The sequence below is a fragment of the Gobius niger genome (genome assembly GCF_951799975.1).
Source record: "Gobius niger genome assembly, chromosome: 16".
Lineage (NCBI taxonomy): Eukaryota > Metazoa > Chordata > Actinopteri > Gobiiformes > Gobiidae > Gobius > Gobius niger.
Window position 1 is genome coordinate 17,677,438 of NC_136867.1, and position 20,499 is coordinate 17,697,936.

The following is a 20,499-nucleotide window of genomic DNA, read 5'->3' on the forward strand; positions in this document are numbered from 1 at the left end:
TCTATATATAGTTTTTTTTTTCCTGAAAGGGCCACTAAACAACACCAATAAATAATGGGCCTATCTATAATGAACAGCACATTTTGCATCTGTGCCTCTATTGTGCTGATTTATGTTCATGGTACTGGCTAACTGTCTTACGTGCAAACACTGTTATAACAATGCATCATGCTTTTATACTTATCATATTTTCACGACGGATATTTGGAACAAAGAAACCCAAATATGTGAGAAAATTGAAGCCTCCCTTGAACCACATCCCCTTCTCTCGGTCCAGCCTCATCCGGCCCAGGGCGTCAGAGTGGGGAGAGTCTTGCTCTCTGATTGGCTGCGTCGACGTAAGCAGGCCTCTGATTGGCTGGAGGATTGCCGCTCGTGAGCTAGTATTTTGAACATAAATACGAGCAGCTCCTCGCTCTCCCTCTCACACCACAAGGGGCTGTCACACAGGAGTACGCCGTGCTGCAGCTCTCACACACCAAAAACTACCATTATGTGGCATTAGTAAACCGAGTCGAGGCTCATCTCTCTTCCAAAACCCACTCGGAGACGGAGTTTGGATCGCCTTCGCTGAACATGCTTTCTTAACTTTTGTGCTGTGTTAGCTTCCGGGTTAGCTTCAGGTTCGGACCTCCTTGATGCCCAGGCGAAGAATTGGCTCTTTGACCGAAAATCACCCCTAGAAGCAACCAAAGAGCGACTGATCCTGCAAGTTTAACCCGAATCGGAGCCAAAAATGCAGTCGCCTAACATTTACGACAGCCCTGTTTCTGTCAACAACGCGATGAGTGGTAGGCCTGAAGGGATCCTCGGCCTTTCCCCTCTGTCGCTGCCCGACTTCAGCGCCAAGACCGCCCACTGCAGGACGCTCTTCTCCCCGGGACCTGCCACAGTCCTCTCCCCTGTCACAAATTTGGCTCTAGACATGAATAACCTAGTTGGACTCGGGAGGTAATTGCTTATAAATGTTTACCAGAGTGCATGTATTTTTTTTGTTCAATGTAGTTCATGTTGGGTTTGTTTACTCTGCACACAGCCAGTCAGACACCCCCAAAAGGAAAAAGAACCCACCATTTGAGAAGATCCCCTCTTTTGCATCAGATACCTCATCTGACGCTGGTGAGTGTGTCAATACTTTTTGTCTTTCCTAGTTGATGCCACTGTCCTAAATGTGTCAGCCCATTGTTCACTCACAACACTTCATCTTTTGATATTGCATTTGTATACAAGCCACATTTTACTCTTTTATATTTGTGTTGAATAATTGCATCTCCTCCTCCAGGCCTCGGCATGGATCCCCCGAGTCCAGTGGATGCTGCTGAATTCGAGGACGCGTAAGTTGTACTGTCCTCCGCTTGTCTGTCCCAATCAATCACACTGTCCCCCCCTTTTCACCCCCCTGTCCCATGCCAGTTGAACCAAGCGGCGCATCTCAGCTGAAGGATTAATGTCTTTGCCGTTGGCTTTAAAATAACTGGCAGTTTCTTAAGGAGCTTAGATAATGATCTTGACTTTCTTAAGTGAACATTTTTAAGTGAAATTCTCACTTTTCAGTTTTTGTGCCTTTTTATGGCAAAATATTGTAGTGCACTGACCACCGGTTACAAATTGTGCACAAGCTTTGGAATATGGTTGTCAATTGATTATTGACATTTGGCCGACTATTAAAAAATGCTAAAATAAAAAATAGCCCATTAATTAATGAAGCTTATTCATATTAATTTATTAAAAGATTAAGATTTTGTGAAAAATCTGCTGACTTAGTAACCTCAAGTAACTTCCACTGTACTCTTTCTCATCTTTATCTTTTAACCAACTTGTCACGGTATCTTGGGTGGCCCTGGGCTTGCGTCAGGGCGAGTCCTTGCTTGACATTTGCTGCTCTCAGATGTGTGAGTTCCTTCACAGCTGCCCTCTAGCCTACCCCCCACCCCCCGGCCTCATTTTACAGCTGTTTGGTGGTTGCTATGCCCCTCTCCTCTGCGTTTTTTGGGGTGGTTGAGGACGTGGTGTTTCTTCAATGGGTTTAATGATAGCCCATCCCCTTCTAGTCTGTGGCACACTCTTCCTATGCTATGTTATTTCTAAAGGAAGGCTGAGGCCTGGTTTGTTCTATTGAATTTAGGGCACCCCTCGGAGCACCCACCCTTCCCTTGTCCCGGGCCAGTCTGAATGAGACACGCTCCCCCTTTTTGGCAAACAAAGGACTCTTGTGGAACGGAGCTTGGCGGCTCTGGCTGAGGGAGGCATATGGTGGATTATCTGATCCAGGCACCCCCCACCCCCCACACACTTGAGCATTCTGCTCATTTAGCATACAGGTGGGCATCTATCCAGCCCTGGCCTGGGCCACCCCTCGTATTCAAGCGCATTTCTCCAACGTTCTCTGACTTCCTCAATGGAGCTGCAGTTTTTTGTGCTAGGAGACAAAGTTGGCTGTCTGAGCACTCTTGGTGCATTTTATGTTTTAATTAGTATGCAATGTGTGTAGTTTCTTTGCATTTATTGTCCCGTAGGACAGTTTGTCCTTTCCTTTTGACCTATCCTTCAAACTGTGCCTCAGCTACACCTGTCAGGAGCACTGGATGACTACAGTGTTTGGAGTGATTAGATGAAAAATTGGCATACTACTGTGTATTTTTTAGGGTGACGATGCAATAAGCAATAAAATGTACATGGCAAAAAATGGTGGTACATATATTTTTACTTTTTTTTTTTTTGTATAGGAAGTTTTGTTTGGCCCTTGTACATGTTCCCCACTCCACAACTTTAAATATGTTTCTTTTTTTTTTCTTACAGCTTTGAAAGAGCTATAAAGCAGTCAAGCAAGATTGTCAATGAGTAAGTTGGTTTTCAGTCAATTAAATAAATTTGACCTGTCTGAATTTGTTTGGACTGGTAAGTTTGAAGGCATTTTGCTTTTGTATTGACTGCTTTCTGTTTTACAGTAAAATGCCGATTCGGCGGAACAACTCGTTACCGGTAAGTCGGCATTTCATTTACCTTATTTTTATTTTTTTATTTTTTTTTATCCCAACCATATGCCGTTTACTGCTGAAACTGTCTCTGAAATTTGGCTTATGGAATTCATCTCTTTTTCTTTCAGGTTCAGCTGCTTAGTTTCAGTCCATCTATGAAAGGCCAGGAGGCTGATTCGCATCGCTATGGGATATTTGGCCAACAACCATCCCGGATGCCCATGTCATCGCAACACAGCAACAAGGAAAATATGCCTGTGAGTAAAGACGGAGCTATGAAATAGTTGTGACTTGATATAGAATATAACCTTTTTTTTTTTTTTTTATCTGGGGGGGAAATGCTTTGAGGAAATCACTGTAATTTTGTTTTTAGAGACATAACTTTTGATTTGGTCTGTTGCTATGGAAAAAGAATTGCATTATTTGGCCTATTGAATACACTGTAGATTCGTAAGAAAAACTTGGATTAATAAGGGCCATTATTCTAACTTATGTCAATTGTTTGTTTTAAGGAGGGCTTTGAGTTCAAAAAACCCACTCGTCCTGCGTCCCGGTACCGCGTTCGCTCCTTCAACGACGGGAAGGGCAAGGACACACTTTCTCGGCGACCAAACTCCGCTCCAGCCCTCATGGTTAGTCTCGTCATGATACAATACACTAAAGCTCACTTCAGTTTGTTTGTATAACAGGATGTCTTTTGTCTGCAGTTTATCTCACCCCCTCGCGTCCAGCAGCCCGACTTCGACTCCAGCCCCATGTTCCTCAGACGCTCCTCTCTCACCTGCTCCCTCGACGATGAGGACGACGGCTTCCTGGAAATCATGGACGACAACATGGAGGTAAGAATCTGATCAAATTAACACTTTTCATCTGTACGACCTGCAAACGTGCTGCTCTTGACTAAAATAATCTGACCTCTATAAATATTTGCTTCCTACAGAGTGACTCTGGGATGCCGATGGGAATGGCTAGCCTTCTCACCGCACCACTCGTTGGGGAGAATAACGCTGAAGATTCGGTAAGTCGTAGAGGTCTGCACAAAACGTAGCTCACCAACTATTGTTATGTTTCTGAAATATTTACCTGCATACTCCATTCAGATCGAACATTGTTGATTCATTTAAGGTAAATAATCAGTTGTTCGTTTTTTTTTTATTCTTTAGCCCGTAATCCGGTGTCGGCCCCGAAACCTCTTCCGCTCACCCTCCATGCCCAGCCCAGTCTCCCGCCCCTCAGCGAAGCGTCCCGACTGCCCCGGCGACGAGAACACACCTGTCAGAGTGAAGAGGAGGCGCAGTCTGGCGGGGACACAGGTCACAAATATGGAGCAGGATCCAGAATCCCCGCGAACGGTGAGCAATCGATAATTATAACAGTGAATCAACATTATACAACTACACTGTTTGGATACTTGTTATGCTCGTCTAAGTGCCTCAATTTTCTGTATGGGTTTTTGCTTTTTGTTACTACTTTATGCTAAGGATATGAGAGACATAAATGAAACGATTGCTGAAATTCGCCGCTTCACAGGCTATCGTTCCAACTGACCCCTGAAAGCTCCCAATTGTTCTGGGAGATGGTGCTCTGGCGACTTGGCCAAAGACGATCTCATTTGGTTAGAAACAAAAAGCCAGTCCCAGCATTCGTTTTCTCCCTCTTTTGAAAATCTCTCTGCTTTCTAGGTTCACCTTGTTTATTCCCATGTTAATGTATGTCTTTCAGATCTGCCTGTTACAAAGGTCCAAATCGTTGTGTCAGACGGACATCGAGAAGCTGATGGACGATGAGGGTGGCTCTGGGGACCTCATCGGAGATTTCACCAAGCCATTCATTCTGCCTACAGTGAATGGAAAACGCCAAGACCTCAAGTACATTACTCCAGACACGGTGAGTTGTGTTTCGCATTGAAAACCAGAAAATACATTTATCTTCAAGCACAATTTAAGTTGTTGCTGCAGTATTATGTTGACTAAAGTTTTCTCCCTTTCTCTCCAGATGGTGGCAGCACTCAAAGGTCACTTCAACCATCTAGTCGAGCAGCTCATTGTCATTGACTGCCGCTATCCGTATGAGTTTGAGGGAGGACACATTAAGGTGAGCAATGTGGCAATTATTCAAACTTACTTTATTTTAAGTGCTAAAACCAGCGACTAAATTGGACTTGAACCTTGTATAAATGCTGTAAATGACCAGAAAACCAGGCATTTTGTCTGCAGTACTATGGAAACTTTTTTACCATGTAATTTATATCCTATACATTTCTTGAATAGGTATAAATTGCAACAAATTTTAGTATAGAATTAGTTGACCAGACTCGTGCTTAAAGCTGGACTAAGCAGTACAATCCTTTTTTCATCACTAACATTACTCTTCCCCCAGGGCGCTCTCAACCTGCACCAGGAGGACCAGGTGGAGGACTTCCTGTTGAAGAGGCCGATCATCCCATGCAACGAGGATAAGCGTGTGGTCTTGGTTTTCCACTGCGAGTTCTCGTCGGAGCGCGGCCCGAGAATGTGCCGCTTCGTCCGCGAGCGGGACAGGGCCATGAACGAGTATCCCAAACTCCACTATCCAGAGCTCTACATCCTCAAGGGCGGCTACAAGGAATTCTTCCCCGGTTTCGAGGTTTGTTCTCAGTCAAATGTTATTAATTCACAATAAAAGGTCATAGAAGCTCAATGACACAGACAACAGACGAGTAATGACAAAAAATGAATATGACGTTAAGTCTCTCCGAAGTATAAGTCGCACCAGCCAAAATATGCATAATGAAGAAAAAAATACATACAAGTCGCTCCGGAGTATAAGTTGCACCGGCCTTGGCAACTACCTCAAGCTCTCATTTGCGAACCTCTTCCTCTAGCTGTGGTCGTCTAGCTTTTAACTCGTGATAAGCTTTTTTTGTTTTCGTCATTGCAGTCCCTCATAAGTTTCACTCTCTCCACATTTTTTCTGCTGCTCAATTACCATTATTTTTGTAATTTTCAGTAGTACATTAGTAGCAGATACTGGCACCCAAGCCTAGAGCGCCCTCTTGCGGCTGTAGTGTGAAAACGACACATGTGCAATTATAAAGTTTGCACCCATAAGTCGCACCCACAGCCAACCTATGGGAAAAAAGTGTGACATATAGTCTGGAAAATATGGTGTTCACTTGATTCATTTATTTCTCTTCTGCCCAAGTGCGCCGTTCCATATTTCCTAGATTTTGTTACATGAAAGAGTGGGCACAATTTGCATTCATGCTGTTGAATGAAAGTAAAAGCCTCTTTTTAAAGGGACTATACAGAGTTTAAAAATGTTAAAATTATGTATTTTCCTCCCCCTACATGTTCCAGCCATGTCCTAATGTGTAGAATGAGCCCAGATCTACTCACCACAACTCCTGCTAAAATCCTGCACTCAAAACTGTTTTACTTCGGGTCTGAATTGCCGTCATGCACGAGCTTAATATAGAAGATGCAGTTACATGTATGACCTGAGGTGGCAGTAGGGAGTATAAAATGGCTAACTTGCATCTAGCCCCTTTAACATGCCATTCCCATTCCTGTCTACAGAGGGAGCACTAGGCAAATTTGAAATTCTTTCAACCTTTTTCTCCAATTAAAATTTACAACATAATGGCCCCCATTATGCATGTCATCCAGTATAAGCAATTGTTCAGTCACTAGAAAAGGATAATGTTTCCTTCTCTCCAACAACCAATTACAACTCAATTAATCAAACTCCCTTTTTTAAAGACACAACGTTTAACTGTTTTGTCCCGTTTTTAGGTGCAATGTGAGCCCCAGTCGTACCGTCCCATGCACCACGAAGACTTCAAGGAGGACCTGAGGAAGTTCAGGATGAAGAGCCGCACATGGGCCGGCGAGCGCAGCAAACGGGACATGTACAGCCGCCTCAAGAAACTGTGAAACTCAGACCTCCGTAATCCCGATTCCTATCACTGCCATCATCCTGCACAAGCCCCGCCACCTCCCACACCACAAGGTCCATATCTTCCAACACTCGGGACAGACCACCAGCAATCTCCCCCTTCCGCACAACCTCCAATGCCTACGGCAAAATGTTAGTTATTTATGCAATAGTTTTAAGATTAAAGACATGAAAATGGTGGATCTCCTGACAGTGATCTTATTTTAAAACCACTTGGACCTGAACTGCCAGTCGTGATTTTATTGTTTGTATTTTTTTTGGGTGAGCAACACAAATCACTGCCCGAGCGTGTCCGAATCAACACATTGCCCAGGTTGCTTCTTCACAAAAATAGTTTTGTTTTTTCTGTTTCGTCCCACCTTTTTTATTTAAGCACTTATTTAAAAATTGCCTTGAAATGGTGAGGTGCTTTCGATGTTTTTTGCTTTTGTTTTATGTATTTTATACGAGCTTCCTAGATTGAACGTGTCCCATAATGTAAATTGAAAGCTATCATTCCTTTTAATTGTAAGAACACCGGATCGACGCAGAGCTGCAATACTGAAGAAAATTGTGGTTTTTATGAGAAGAAAAGACCAAAGCAAAACAAACTACCTGTTAACTTTGCAGTGAGATTATTTTTCCAGTGCTGCAGGTCAGCGAGTGTGTGAAGAGTGACTTTGTTCTGCTTTGTGAATCCGCCGAATTATAAAGATTACATGTCTTCCTGTTCTGAAGCTTGGGTGTTAATATACTTAAATTAAGGCTGGTTTGAATTGATCTGTGGTACGGGCTCGAAGAAGAGCTGTGCAATAAAATCCAGTGTGTTTAAATCGTTGGCAATGTTTTCTTTTGTGCTTTGTGGTTGTTTACATGGCAGCTAGACTTTTTAAAGAGCGAGTTGTAAAGGTTTTGCAACACTACAGGCAAACCGGGATTTCTCAGAGCGCTACAAAAAAAGCTGTGTTTAGTTTAGTCTTTTGTGCTGGGGCCTCGCTAGATTTCCCACAGTTCCTGTTTTTTCAAATCTCCCTCCACTGAAGCTCTGGGAGTGGCCTCTCCTATACATTCTTGCGTTCGGGGGGGGGGGAGTGGAGCTGGGAGGCGCCTGGGGCATGTCCTGACCGGAGGAGGGTAGAGCCAAACGTGAGAGGGAAAAAAAAAGCAACAGAAAATCTAGCTCACGTGCTGTAAAAACGTGATAGTAAACAGTTGTAAGCACACCCTCCCTCTGGGCGCTCGACCAAAGTTTGAATCTGGCGCCGTCGCACGGATTTCCCAAGCGCCAAGAGCTATAGGGCTGGTTGTGTTTGCATTCCAGCTCGTGCAAGGGTGGTTTCTTCACGTGAGCGCTGCTTTTGGATTGTACGAGTTCATCTGAGGTTATATATAGTAGTGTAACCGTCAAGGCTTGTTTAACTAAATGGTAGGACAGATTAGTGATAAGGAAAGTCTGAGATTTCAGGATTGTCTCAGAGAAAGCGGTCTCCTCCTGCCTGTTCAAACATCCCTGAAAACCTCAACATTTAGGGTTAGAATTGTTTTTTATTACTAGAAACAGACTTGGTTACAACTTGTAAAGGAAAAGAGGGATGTTGAGGCTACTTAGAATACAAAATGTAAGCTCAAATATGGAAGTATGCCCTTCAAATAACAAAGAGACCCTGCATTGACTTATTTAATCCTCTTATTTAGTCTGTCATCCATTTCTTCTCAGCCTTATTTAGCATTTCTCTGTGCTCCTAATGTGTCAAAAGGACTTTTCACATTGAACTGAGCCGCTGTCCTTCAAGAGAACAGTCGTTTTTGTCTTACCTTTGGGCTGATCCATACATAATGCATCACAGGAACAAGGCAACCTTCCTTTTCCTTCCCCGCAGCAGTTTTAACATGTGAATCAACAAAGGTCTCAAAGGAAAAAAACAAAACAAATTAGGGGTGAAGGAGTTATCAAGTCAACACGGGGATTGTTGCATATTTGGGCCGCACAATATGAGGAAAAAATGCACTATTTGACAACATTATTACTATATTATTTAGACAGTGCATGCTAAAACATAAAGCTAATAATTTTCCTCATCAAACAAGACGTAAAATACTATATCAGGACCAGCACACCTCTAGTCTTGTGCTTTTAGACTAATGTTGCCCTCTTTCTGTTCAGTTTTAGGCCAAACTCAGAGCTCGGTCGACCTACCACGTGGCTTTCAGGCTCCTGATAACATTGACCTGCTATTGACAACAAACAAAACTGCAAAACTCAGCGCTGACACCTCAAACGCTGGTAAAACACACACACAAACATTCTTGAAAGACACAGGGAGGGGCTGTGAACTGCGGGGAATTGAAACTTTCAGCTCTTATGTACCAGATCCCTCCAATAAAGCGTCTTATTCTTCGCAAATCCTGAAAGTGAGTCATTGAGAATTGCAAACAGTAACTCATTCAGTGAGAGAATGATCAAACCCAGCACGCAGAAACTGGAACACGACATGCTGGATGATGAAATTGTAGTTGCATACTTTGTGTTGAATGTAGTAAATATTGCAGAATCTATAATATGCAGTAGAAGCAGCAGCCGCAACAGCAATCTGCTATAGATAGATGTGAAACTTTGGTGTAAAGCTCAAAAAATATACTTTATTTTAATGAATTGCTATGGTAAGTGCATGCAAGAGTCTGCTGTGCTTGTGGTTATTTACATGAACGCTTTCCTTGATGAATGGGACCTTAATCCAATTTTTTTTTTTTTTTTTTTTACAACCGGCCATTTCAAAGAGTTGTTAGCACAGATTATTTCCACATCACGGGTGTGAGACAAATGCTGGATGTTTTCAAACTATGCTTCCTTTTTATTGGCGGTGTGTTCTTCATTCATATCCTGTTTTTCTTCTTGCTCAGTGTGACTCAGTTTGAAAATACCGCACCTTTATGGTTTTCAGCAACTGCACACCCCTCCTTCTTACTGCACGCTCTCTTTTGAAAAAAACGTCCACTTTTACAATGACAAATTGCGCCCTATAGTAGATATTGCATGGTTCTTATTGGCTCAGTTGGTTGTGATTCTTGGTTAATACTTACACAGCTCTAATGTACTTCTGACACACCAGTGCTTCTGCTAAGTATTTAAGATGGTCACCTTTTTATGAACTAAATGAGTGGCAGAATTCTATGTGGAAGTAGTAGTAGTAGTAGTAGTAGTAGTAGTAAAAAGCAGATTGATTGACTCATACTGACGCCGCCAGGATATTTACCTATTTGTGAGACGCTTAAATGTGGCCAAATGTGAAGGGTAAATTCAAGCCACAGTGAAGTAACTTGAGTTCGGGTGTTATTTCCTGACACATAAAAGTAATTTCACGAACACAGAATTCACATGCAGATATATTCACAACAAACCACAAAAAACATCAAATGAAAAACATCAGCTCCAGGTCCATAAAACTATTTAACTTTATCTAAAGCTGACACTCTCTCAATACGAGGGTGAATACAGAGGTGAAAGGGTTAACAGACCAATGAGAGGCAGTGAATGGAGCAGCTGTTGTCGCCACAGCTGCCTCTACAGCTGCCTCTACAGCTGTTTAAAGCTGACTGGTAAACCAAAGGCACATTCAAAAGCTATAGCTGACTGAGTAGGCAGAATTGCACATGGATTTAAAAAAAAATAAAACTGAAAATGGGAAGCATGTTTGTGTTTCTTTTTAATCAGCAGTCCTCAAAAAAGTGTTAAAATGCTTCCCTTTAACAGACTCTGTTTTCTTGTGTCCAGTCTTGGTTTAGTCCACACGTGTGTCAGTCCAAATCAATGTTTCGCCCCATGTGTTTCAGTTCAGTGCTGTATTTAAGTTGATATTAGTTCATGGACAAACACACATCTCTGTCGCTCTCTCTTAGAAATGAAGCAGCCACAAACACAGACAGCACAAATGGGAGGGCCGATCAGGAGGAGTAAAGAGAGCGAGACCACAACTGCCCGTGTTTGTCAAACAAACCTCCTTCTGTCTGAACATCACAGAGAGAGGGGAGGACAGCTGTGAAACCATTGCACGCCACAGCTGGAACAATAAATGTACAACACATTTCTGTTTTTAATCAGGGTGACACATTGACAGACGTTAATTGCCTTGAAAATGAAATAAAAGCGTGTGATTTAAAAGTAGTTCCGGCTTGCGCCATTGAAAGTGAGGTCCATCTGTCTGTTGACCAAACATCTGTTCACAAACCAGTGGCACACTTCTGCACTGCTGTGAGCCGGGACAATAGGATAATTACTCCCTCATAAATGCAGTCTTAAGTAGGTAATTGTTTAGAAATGTATAGCCATTCATTGTACTTCCATATGTAGCTGTATGTATGCTTTAAGATAATTTAACTTTAAGATGTGTTATTATTCCACTAGCAGATCATTATATCAATGTCTGAGGGTACTGGTTGCATGGGTGATTTGTGACGTTATCTCATCTATTAGCTTGTACTGAAAAGAGTCCACCTCAAGCCATGGTTAAATCCTGTCTGGGCCATTGATTTTCTCTTTTGTTGATGCTAATTGTTTCCTGATGGATTTTACACTCAGTCTGTCACCGTGTCGTGGCACATGTAAAGGTATGTATGTTCTTGCAGCAGCACTGAATGAGATCAGTCAATAAATGTGCACAGCATGAAGACAATCAACCACAGCTCTGTGCAAACAACCACCTGGTCAAAGTGATCAGCAGAATCTTCGAAAATTCAAATGGAAACTAATTCAATATCCTCAAAAGGAAAAGGCTGGGTATTATATTAGATTCCTTGCTGACACATAATTATGTTTTTTCTCAGGCTAGATATAAAGGTTTAGGCCTATAGTCTATCCTTTTATTGCTTATTCGATAAAGAGGTAAACTATACCTATTTTTTCCCCCCTGGCTTTGTCCTTCTTTAGTATATTGTAAATCTAGACATTTGTGGGGAAAAACAGTGTCTCATATCATCATTTGGAACAATATTATGAACTTGGGGTCTATAGTTTTCTGACATTTCAGTTAAAGTGACCCTGTATGTTGTTAAATGTGCCAATAAAATCCTCCATGTGAAGAATGTGGATGCTACAAATGTGTTCGGAAAGTTAGGAATGAATGCTTGGACACATTTTAATGTTGTGGCTTCCACTCAGGGACACTGGGTGGAAAGCATAACGTATTTCTTACTTCTAGTGCAACTTTCCCAAAGACACATGAATTAAAAAGTTAATAAGGCCCAATGATCACTGGATGCAAAACTGTTTAGAAAAAAGGTAATCTATTATATTTAATTTGTGCTTCCCAGTTGACAGCTTCACTCTGTGTCTCATCTCTTCAAATATATCTTTTATAATAACGCTGTAATTACGTGTTAAGCTTTATTAACTTTTGCTCTAAAACACTTTCAGCAAATAAGTTTTCCTTTCCTTTCCTTTTAGGGTTTTGTTTTAATGCTGCGCGCGCCCTCTAGAGGATCTTTCCCGTTATCGCATTTGTTTATGTCATGTGACCACAGGCCGCGCGCATGTGACCAACCCGGAAGTCACACGCCCCACAGACTGAACAGTGGAGCCTTTTGACTGCAGCTGCGTGTGAACTTTAGGGGTTTCGTGGACGAGTCCCGGGATGGTGCGGTGTTTCCTGATCCACACGGTGTGCGGGCTGAGTGCGCTGGGGCCCGGGGACAGCAGGGTGCTCTACTCCCGGGTCTTCGGTCCAAACGAGTCCGAGGCTGAGCTGAACCAGACCCAGGAGCCGAGTCCCGAGGAGAGCAGGCTGCTGCAGAGGGAGAGGGTCGCTGTGGTCGCCAGGTCTGGCTCTTTTTGCATATAAGCCCAGCATAATTATTACATCGCTCTTCTTCAATTTGGTAGCTTTTATTTTTAGTCCTGTGTTTTCTAAGAGTATGTAGGCTAATATTTTATTTTGATTGAGTTGGAATTTGGGTGTTTCTTCATCTCATCACTGTAATGTTGATTGTTTACATAAGCTATTGTGAGAAGACTATGCCAATGGTCAGGGATCAATATTGTGCTTTTCTGGCATTACATTGTAGTTTTAAGAAATACCCAGCGTGCAATGTTTTCAAAGTTTTTTTCTAAATGAAGCAGTCCCTTGAAATAAAGGCTTTTTAGAGAAAATGTAAAAAAAGAACTTGCATGCAGGAAGTGTGCTTTTTTTTTTTTTTTTTTCTCTCACAAGTTCTTCAGTTCAGTTCAGTTTATTCGGTCAAAATTATAACAAAAGATTTACATTCAGTTAAGTATACTTCTTCATAACATAACATACAAAATGACCGAAAAGGTATAGGCTGAAGCTAATGCTTATTTTGCCTACCCTTGTTTTTTTTAAACTTACAGCACATGTTTTTGTTAACTTTCCAACATAACATCAGACATTCAAAAGGAGTAAGTTGACAGTCTTAAACAAACTAGTAAACAGAATTAAGGTATTTTTCAAGTATAATACTTCTATACATTCTCTTTAGGTGGAAGATAGATTCTTGCTCCGAAACAGCATAGAGAATCTTCATCACAGAGCAATTATTGTCAAAAACTTCCTGAGCATTTTGAAATGTATCTTTTGACTCGATACATTATAATTGGAAATTGTGAAAGTAGAAGTTACTGTGGCAAAATTAAAAAATAAATGAAGAATTACAATCCTAATTTGTTTAAGATGAACTCTGCATGTATCTTACTGTATGTTCTGTTTCTGTGTTGTAGGCAGGTACGCAGTGCTGTCTCCCTGTTCCGGGATGCCTCTGGTCGGCAGTTGGTGGAGGTGGTCCCGGGAGAGGAGGCTCTGGCCCTGCAAGAGGCCGACAGTGGAGTGGTGCGTCTCCGGATGGGACAGCCCTTCCCTGGGGAGATGAGCGCTCTGTGGCTTAGCGTCCTGAACGTGGGCTTCACGTTGGTCTGTGAGCCTCATGACAACCTGCTGCTGGCCGAGGGGACGCTCAGAACACTGGCCCGACTGTGTGTGGAGCACCTGCACATGCTGGGACAAGGCAGTGAGGTGAGGGCAACAACATGACCGTGTCGATACTGTTGAGCATTCTGCAGCACTGTCTAAGCTTGTGCAGCAAGTGTACGCCATTATTAGTAGATCTTATTAACTACGAGGGTTACAAACATGCAGAAACTGAAAACCGGCTGTATAAATTAGGATTGATTGAATTATTCGACCATTTACACTCATGTCTTGTCTAGATCCTTCTGAAGAGCAACCGCGTTGACTTCCTGCTCAGCCGCCTGCTCCCTCACGGACAGCTCCTCTTCTTGAACCACAGATTTGCCCAGAGTCTGGAGAAGGAGGTGGCTGCCTACATGATCAAGTGAACTTCAAGTATTGCCACTTTGAACTTCAAAACAAAAGCCGCCCAAGCTCTCGAGCCGTAAGCCGTGGCAGCACAGACGGAGAGACTAGTGACAGTTTCCAAAATTGAGCCAGTGGTAAACAAATGGCAAATATGCGCCCTGTTTGACTGGTGCCTTGTTGTTGACTGTGTGGGAGGCTTCAGTTCAAATCCTGTTCGTCAAACGGAGGAGTGGAAAGAACCGTTTGGCACATCAAAGTGAGCACTGAGCACAGGCCAGTTAAAACCTACTTGTCAACATTAAACGCTGCTATTTATCTGATTCAGCGCACTCGAAATGTCACAGCGCGACCTTGGGGAAATCAGGCCCTCTGCAGATATTTGTGTACAGTTGTTTGCGTCGCGTTTTAATGGCTGTAAAAGAGAGTCACGGTGACTTGATCGGGGACCTTTGTTCCCTGTGGAGGAGGGAATCAAATGTTTAGAGTATTATACGCCGCTGATGCAAATAGAGATTGAGGTGAATCATGTTTTACGCAATTTCCGTTCAGAAGTGTCGTGACAGTCAAGACCTTTTGAGAAAAATGTAAATTTGGAAGCATGTTTTCCTCTTTGTTTGAATGGATGCACTTGCATTTCAATTCTGACTGATTTTCTGAAGTGAAGCCTCAATTTATGTCAAGCCTCATACCTGCCTAAGATAGAAGGCAGCTGAAGTAATGAGCACTTTGCTACTTGAACAATATGCACTGATCAGACAAAACAATATCAATACATCACAAGAAATGTTTAGATTTTGAGTTGATCAAGAAACAGAAGCCATAATTGCAAAAGTGACCCTGCTGTGATTGGATAGAGGGTTTAATTCCTCTGCGTGGATAAAATAATGTAGTGTTAAAATGTTCCTTGAAACATAATGGAGGCTTTCATCTCCAGCGAACACGAAATACTTAACATGAGCCAAATGTTTCTGAGCTTTTTTTCTGTGACCCAGACAATTCCCACTCCTCCCATTGGCCTCATAAAACTCTGTTACGACCTCTGTTTCATGCTGGCATCCGCAACAAAATCAGTTCTTGTTGAAAGATGAATAATAAAGCCTGTCTAGATGCCAGCAGTGGCTTTGATCTGACTTTTTTTCCCTCTCCTAAATTAAAAAATAAATTGATTTTGTTTTCACCTAAGGCAAATTCTTTGAAATTTGTGTACTTTGCAATCAAGGACACAGCGAGTTTTGAAAGGCGAGGCGCTGAGGGGGTAGTTTAAGACACGCATGAAAGAGATGTGAGGGTTGTGTTCGTCCCAGTGCGAGAATCTACACATCACACATTCACCTAGAACACCTGAGCCGCGAGTGTCCAGCGTCAGGACACCAGCAGAGGGCAGTGTTGCGAAGGCGTCGCAGACCATATTGTATTGAGGAGAGATCAAGATCGAAGAGGAAATTCTGTATCTTATCTCCAATCGTTTGACTTTGGCCTGAATTTACATTTCAATAAAACCATCACCTGAGTCTAGTGGGAAATGAAAATGAATTAAGTCTGTCTTTAAGTGTCCTCTTCACACATAGTCAATTGCATTGTTTCCCCACATAATTGTTTGAGTCATTCTTGTCTATTTATACTTTAATCTTGACAGTTTATTCTAACTATTCTACCATAGGTCAAGTCCTCTGCCAAATGTCACTAAAAAGCATTACATTTGATTCTAACATGCCTTGCTGTATAAACTCATCAACTATCCAAATCACATGACTTTGTTTCTTTTATAAAATTCTCTGTAAAGTCTGTGTCAGCCATACAAATGTTGTTTGCTCAATGTACCCAGGCCCACCTTGATGTACCTATAGGCTTAAACAGAATTGTAGACTCCCAACCCCCCTCAGCGCAAACCCTAACCCTAACCCTAAATCCCACAAAAACCCTAACCCTGCTTCTCCTACATGTATCGCTCTGGGAAAGGTCGGGTGGGCCTACTCCAGGTACACACATAGGAGTGCAGCGCAGCCATCGCATACGGTTAGTCTTGCCGCAAAGTGAAGTGATTGACATGAAACGAATCCCCCCCCCCCACTTAATTCTGATAGGCCATGACTATGGTAGGCCCCTGAGCTCCAGCCCCTGCCAGCCCATTGGTTAACGTGGCTCTGAATGTACCTGTTTTTTCCAAATGTTCTTAATGTTTACATCTCCCTTCATTCCTCTAAAATTATTGAAAATAATGGAATGGTTGTAAATCTAAAACATGAATTACTACTTAAGCACATGTACTTGACCTCAAGAGCAGTAAGTTGTCGTGAGCTACCAGTTAAAAACAAATCCTAAAAGACTTAAACGTACAGTTTTCCTTATAGGATATTGACCACATATTATATAAAAATAGCTTTATTTTTAAGTCGTACTGAGTCAGAAGAGCAGAAATAACTATTTTTACGAAGCAATTTCAAGAAAAGTCTGTGTTTTACATCTTATAAAAGGTCTCAAGGGCTACTGGGCACGTTGGTGACCCCTGTACTTGAGTAACTGTTTTTTCTTTCTTCAGTAGACGACTTTTCACTTCTACTTGAGTAATATTAAAATGAAGTAGGCCTATCTGTGCTTGTACTTGACTCCAAAAAAGTAACTCATGCCACAGGAAGTAAATCTTTAAGTGGCAAATCTTCATTTTGATGATCACTATTTCTCGTTTCATGAACATAATTCTTCATGATGATTTCTTTGTATATTTTGATGTTCTATATTCTATGTCAGGGGTAGGCAACGTCAGGCCCAGGGGCCAAATCCGGCCCTCCAGTACAGAACCTCTGGCCCTCAAGATGATTTTGAGAAATATTATGACACAAATCAGAAAGTACTTTAACATTTTTAGGGTTAAATGGGAGAAATACTGTCAATACACCCAATTAGGTCATATATTATGTACAACTCTGGCATTTGTAGAAAGTGCACTGGAAAAATAATTATCATTTTAAGGAAGAAATGACAGAAACCTACATGAATTAAGAGATTCAATCTAAGTTTTGAGTAGATTTGGTCTGGTCTTAGATCAGATAAAACATCTTATCGCCAATGGAACAAGTCATTATTTTCTTAATTCAGATTATATTGTATAATTTCAAGTGAAAAACAAATCTGTTTAAAAGTTAATTTGTCTGATTTCAAAGTGGGTTTCATGCTTGTTCCATTGGCATTAGCGTTTGTATCTTTGTCTTAGATTAGTCCAAACAGACTCAAATTCAACACAAAGAACCTTTATTCAAGCAATTTTAAGTCATTTATCTCATTTAAGATGCACATTTTTCCAGTGTAGTGCTTTACTTTGGCCTAAAATTGGCGGCTTCGGCCCTCGGTCTTTTTACAATGAAAGAAAATTGGCCCTCCGTTAAGAAAACTTGCCGACCCCTGTTCTATGTTCTACAATTTTTACATTATTCCATCATGTCTTGTTTCTCATCATTTATGTCACTACTGAAACATGAGTAATTTGATGAAGGGCCTGAAACGTCACTGCTGCCGGTGAGAGCAACACAAAAATGTCCTCCTAAACTACTGTAACATGAATCAGACCTTTATGCTATAACAATACTCAAGTAACATTTTTTGTAATTATTTGGGCCACTACTTGAGTAAAAGTATTGAAAAAGTAACGTTACTCTTACTTGAGTAAATGTTGTGTCTACTCTACCCACCTCTAATGGCCTTTTAAAAATGTTATCTGGACACTGAAAAGGCATTAAAAGCCGTATTATTCTTGTCCGCTAGGGGGCGGTGTGTAGCCAGTCATTAAAGCCTCCTTCAGACTGTGCAGCTGATAACAAGAGACGAATGTTGACTCCGGAGCAGAAATCGCAATCAGGAATGCAGCAGCGGCCTCTAAACAATTTAACTTTGAGGTGCGAGACATCAAACGCACCACGCTGTGTTCATTTTCTACTTTGTGTTGACGAGAGCAGTTTGTAATTACATCTAATTAGAGATGTACTGACACAGGAGCCTGATCCCGGCCTGAAAACAGCTGTCTGCTGGAATGCACGAGTCAAGTGCAGAATACAATCTCTGAATATGATGCAGTCCGTGGTGGAGCATGGGGAGGTAATTCAAATCTGTCTGTTTGATTGCACTGCGATAGATGGTGTCGTGGTTATGCCTTAATGAGCTTCAAATGATCAAAACAAGACACTACAATGTGATCATAGAACAAGAATGGATTTTCAGAGTCACTGTCTGGTATTTGTGCGTGGATGCTAGGTGAGGAAAGTGTCTTGCGAAGCATATTGATTGATTTGTTCTTAACCTCTTACCCCCCCCGCCTTAAAGAGACGCAAGCTCGTCATTCTTATGCTCACTACTGCCACCGGGTTCTATATTAAAGGGATATTTCAGGGTTTTTGACATAGGGTCTCATTTCCTTGTTATCCAGAGTGTTGCTGATTTCTGGAGATATTTTTTTTCGTAATTCATGCAGTTCTTATGTTTGAAGAGTTTCGTGGTGCTAGGCTAATGCAAGGCTAGCACATTTCTATGGTATCAGCTAGCCTGCATTAAAAACAGTCTTACGCACATCACAGTGCACCTGAGGCAAATCACTTATAACGCCAGACTAACCATATAAATGTCTGCGTCGATAGAATATTTTTTACCATTTTGCATTTAAAATACCTTATATTTGAGCAGCATCTCCTTTGTGGTTGTATAAGCTACGCAGCGGTGGAATGATCTGCTAGAAAATAGTCCCTCAATATTCCAAAAATGATTCTATCGACACAGACATTTATACCGTCTGGCGTTATAAGTGATTTGCCTCAGGTGCTCTGTGGAGTGCATAAGACTGTTTCTAATGCAGGCTAGCTGACATCGTAGAAATGCACTGGCCTTACATTAGCCTAGCGCCACGAAACTCTTCAAACATAAGAACTGCATGAATTACAAAAAAAATATCTCCAGGTATCAGCAACACTCTGGATAACTGGGAAATGAGGCTCTATGTCAAAAATCCTGAAATATCCCTTTAAACTCGTGCATGACGGCACTTCGGACCCGAATTAACACCTTTTTGAGTGACAGTGCAGGATTTTAGAGGCAGTTGTGGTGAACAGGTCTGGGCTCATTCTACACATTAGGACATGGCTGGAACATGTAGGGGGAGGAAAATACTTAATTTTAGCACTTTTAAACTCTGTATAGCCCCTTTAACAAATTGTCTCCAGTTCGGCTTTACCCAAATCTAAAAACTTCTTGACTGGAGAGCAACAGTGTAATGCCTCATTTGATAGAAAACTGATTTTTGTCACATTGTTTGGTGCGGTTTTCACTTTTTGTGTGTGTTATTGTCACTTTTCTGGCACGTTTTCGTCACTCTTTAGGGCTACTTTGTTGTTTTTTTGTTGCTCTTTTCGTTTGTGTTTGCCACTTTTGCTTTGTTGCATTTTCACAATTCTGTTGTATTTTCATATTATGTTTTTGTCACTATTTTGATGCTTTTTTTCAAGAAGCTTTAGGAACTGGAGAAAATGTGCTCGGTTCAGGTGGGGGTTAAGAGGTGCATAAGGACATTCAGACCAAACTTCAAGTGCATTTTGAATTTTGCTTAATTTGACTTACATATAGAATGCATAAAAAAACTTGTTCCCACATCCAAAACGAGTAAAACATTTGGTAAACAGAAACCGCAAATAGTACACAGCAACAGCAACATCTGTTTTCAGTATATACATTTGTATGTGTACATGAATGCATTTGCAAGAGAGGAAATGGAAATGGCTGGATGAACGCTCTAACCCAGGGGCGCCCAAACTTTTTGTCTCTGAGGGCCAAAATGAAAAAGTGCCCCCGGGATTCTATCTATGCAAATAATATGCTATATTAAAGCAAATGGTAACTATGGCAAAAGCCTAGTTTTAGTAGAACAAAATCAACAATTGTAGCAATTTAGTGCATAATGTAAAAAAAAAAAAAAAAACATCTGCATCTACAGCACCTACGGTAACTTTACCTCATTCGCTAACGCAAAGAAAATGCCACATTAGCTTATTTTGAAAGTGTCAGTTACGCATCAATTCTTTTATAAGTCAATTTTTAACATATACTGTTGTCGATGTTAACAACCTTTGCAATAAAAGTTGGAAAACTGCTACAACACTCTGTGATTAATAAATACCAAGACACCACAAGTGTTTCCAAAAGGAGTGAAACTGCGCCCCCAATTTGACGCTGGTGGTCAAAAAGTTTACTGCACCCATATTTACCATTGAGAATGAATGGAAGAGAGTTTTAACCACACACAGCGC

At 41.5% G+C, this 20,499-nt stretch overlaps 2 protein-coding genes across 2 annotated transcripts; both read left to right on the plus strand.

Annotated features, from left to right (window-relative positions):
• Positions 1-402: 402 nt before the first annotated feature.
• cdc25b (cell division cycle 25B) lies at positions 403-7,710 on the plus strand. The gene is made up of 14 exons (XM_079573319.1): positions 403-951; positions 1,037-1,119; positions 1,283-1,334; positions 2,800-2,841; positions 2,949-2,982; positions 3,107-3,235; positions 3,491-3,610; positions 3,686-3,817; positions 3,919-3,996; positions 4,142-4,330; positions 4,701-4,865; positions 4,974-5,072; positions 5,358-5,603; positions 6,752-7,710. Exons 1-14 carry the CDS (start codon positions 737-739, stop codon positions 6,890-6,892), a joined length of 1,725 nt encoding a protein of 574 aa, XP_079429445.1. The 5' UTR covers positions 403-736; the 3' UTR covers positions 6,893-7,710.
• A 4,753-nt stretch (positions 7,711-12,463) lies between these two features.
• On the plus strand, positions 12,464-15,348 carry ap5s1 (adaptor related protein complex 5 subunit sigma 1). The gene is made up of 3 exons (XM_079573716.1): positions 12,464-12,705; positions 13,621-13,912; positions 14,107-15,348. Exons 1-3 carry the CDS (start codon positions 12,521-12,523, stop codon positions 14,233-14,235), a joined length of 606 nt encoding a protein of 201 aa, XP_079429842.1. The 5' UTR covers positions 12,464-12,520; the 3' UTR covers positions 14,236-15,348.
• The last annotated feature ends 5,151 nt before the right edge of the window (positions 15,349-20,499 follow it).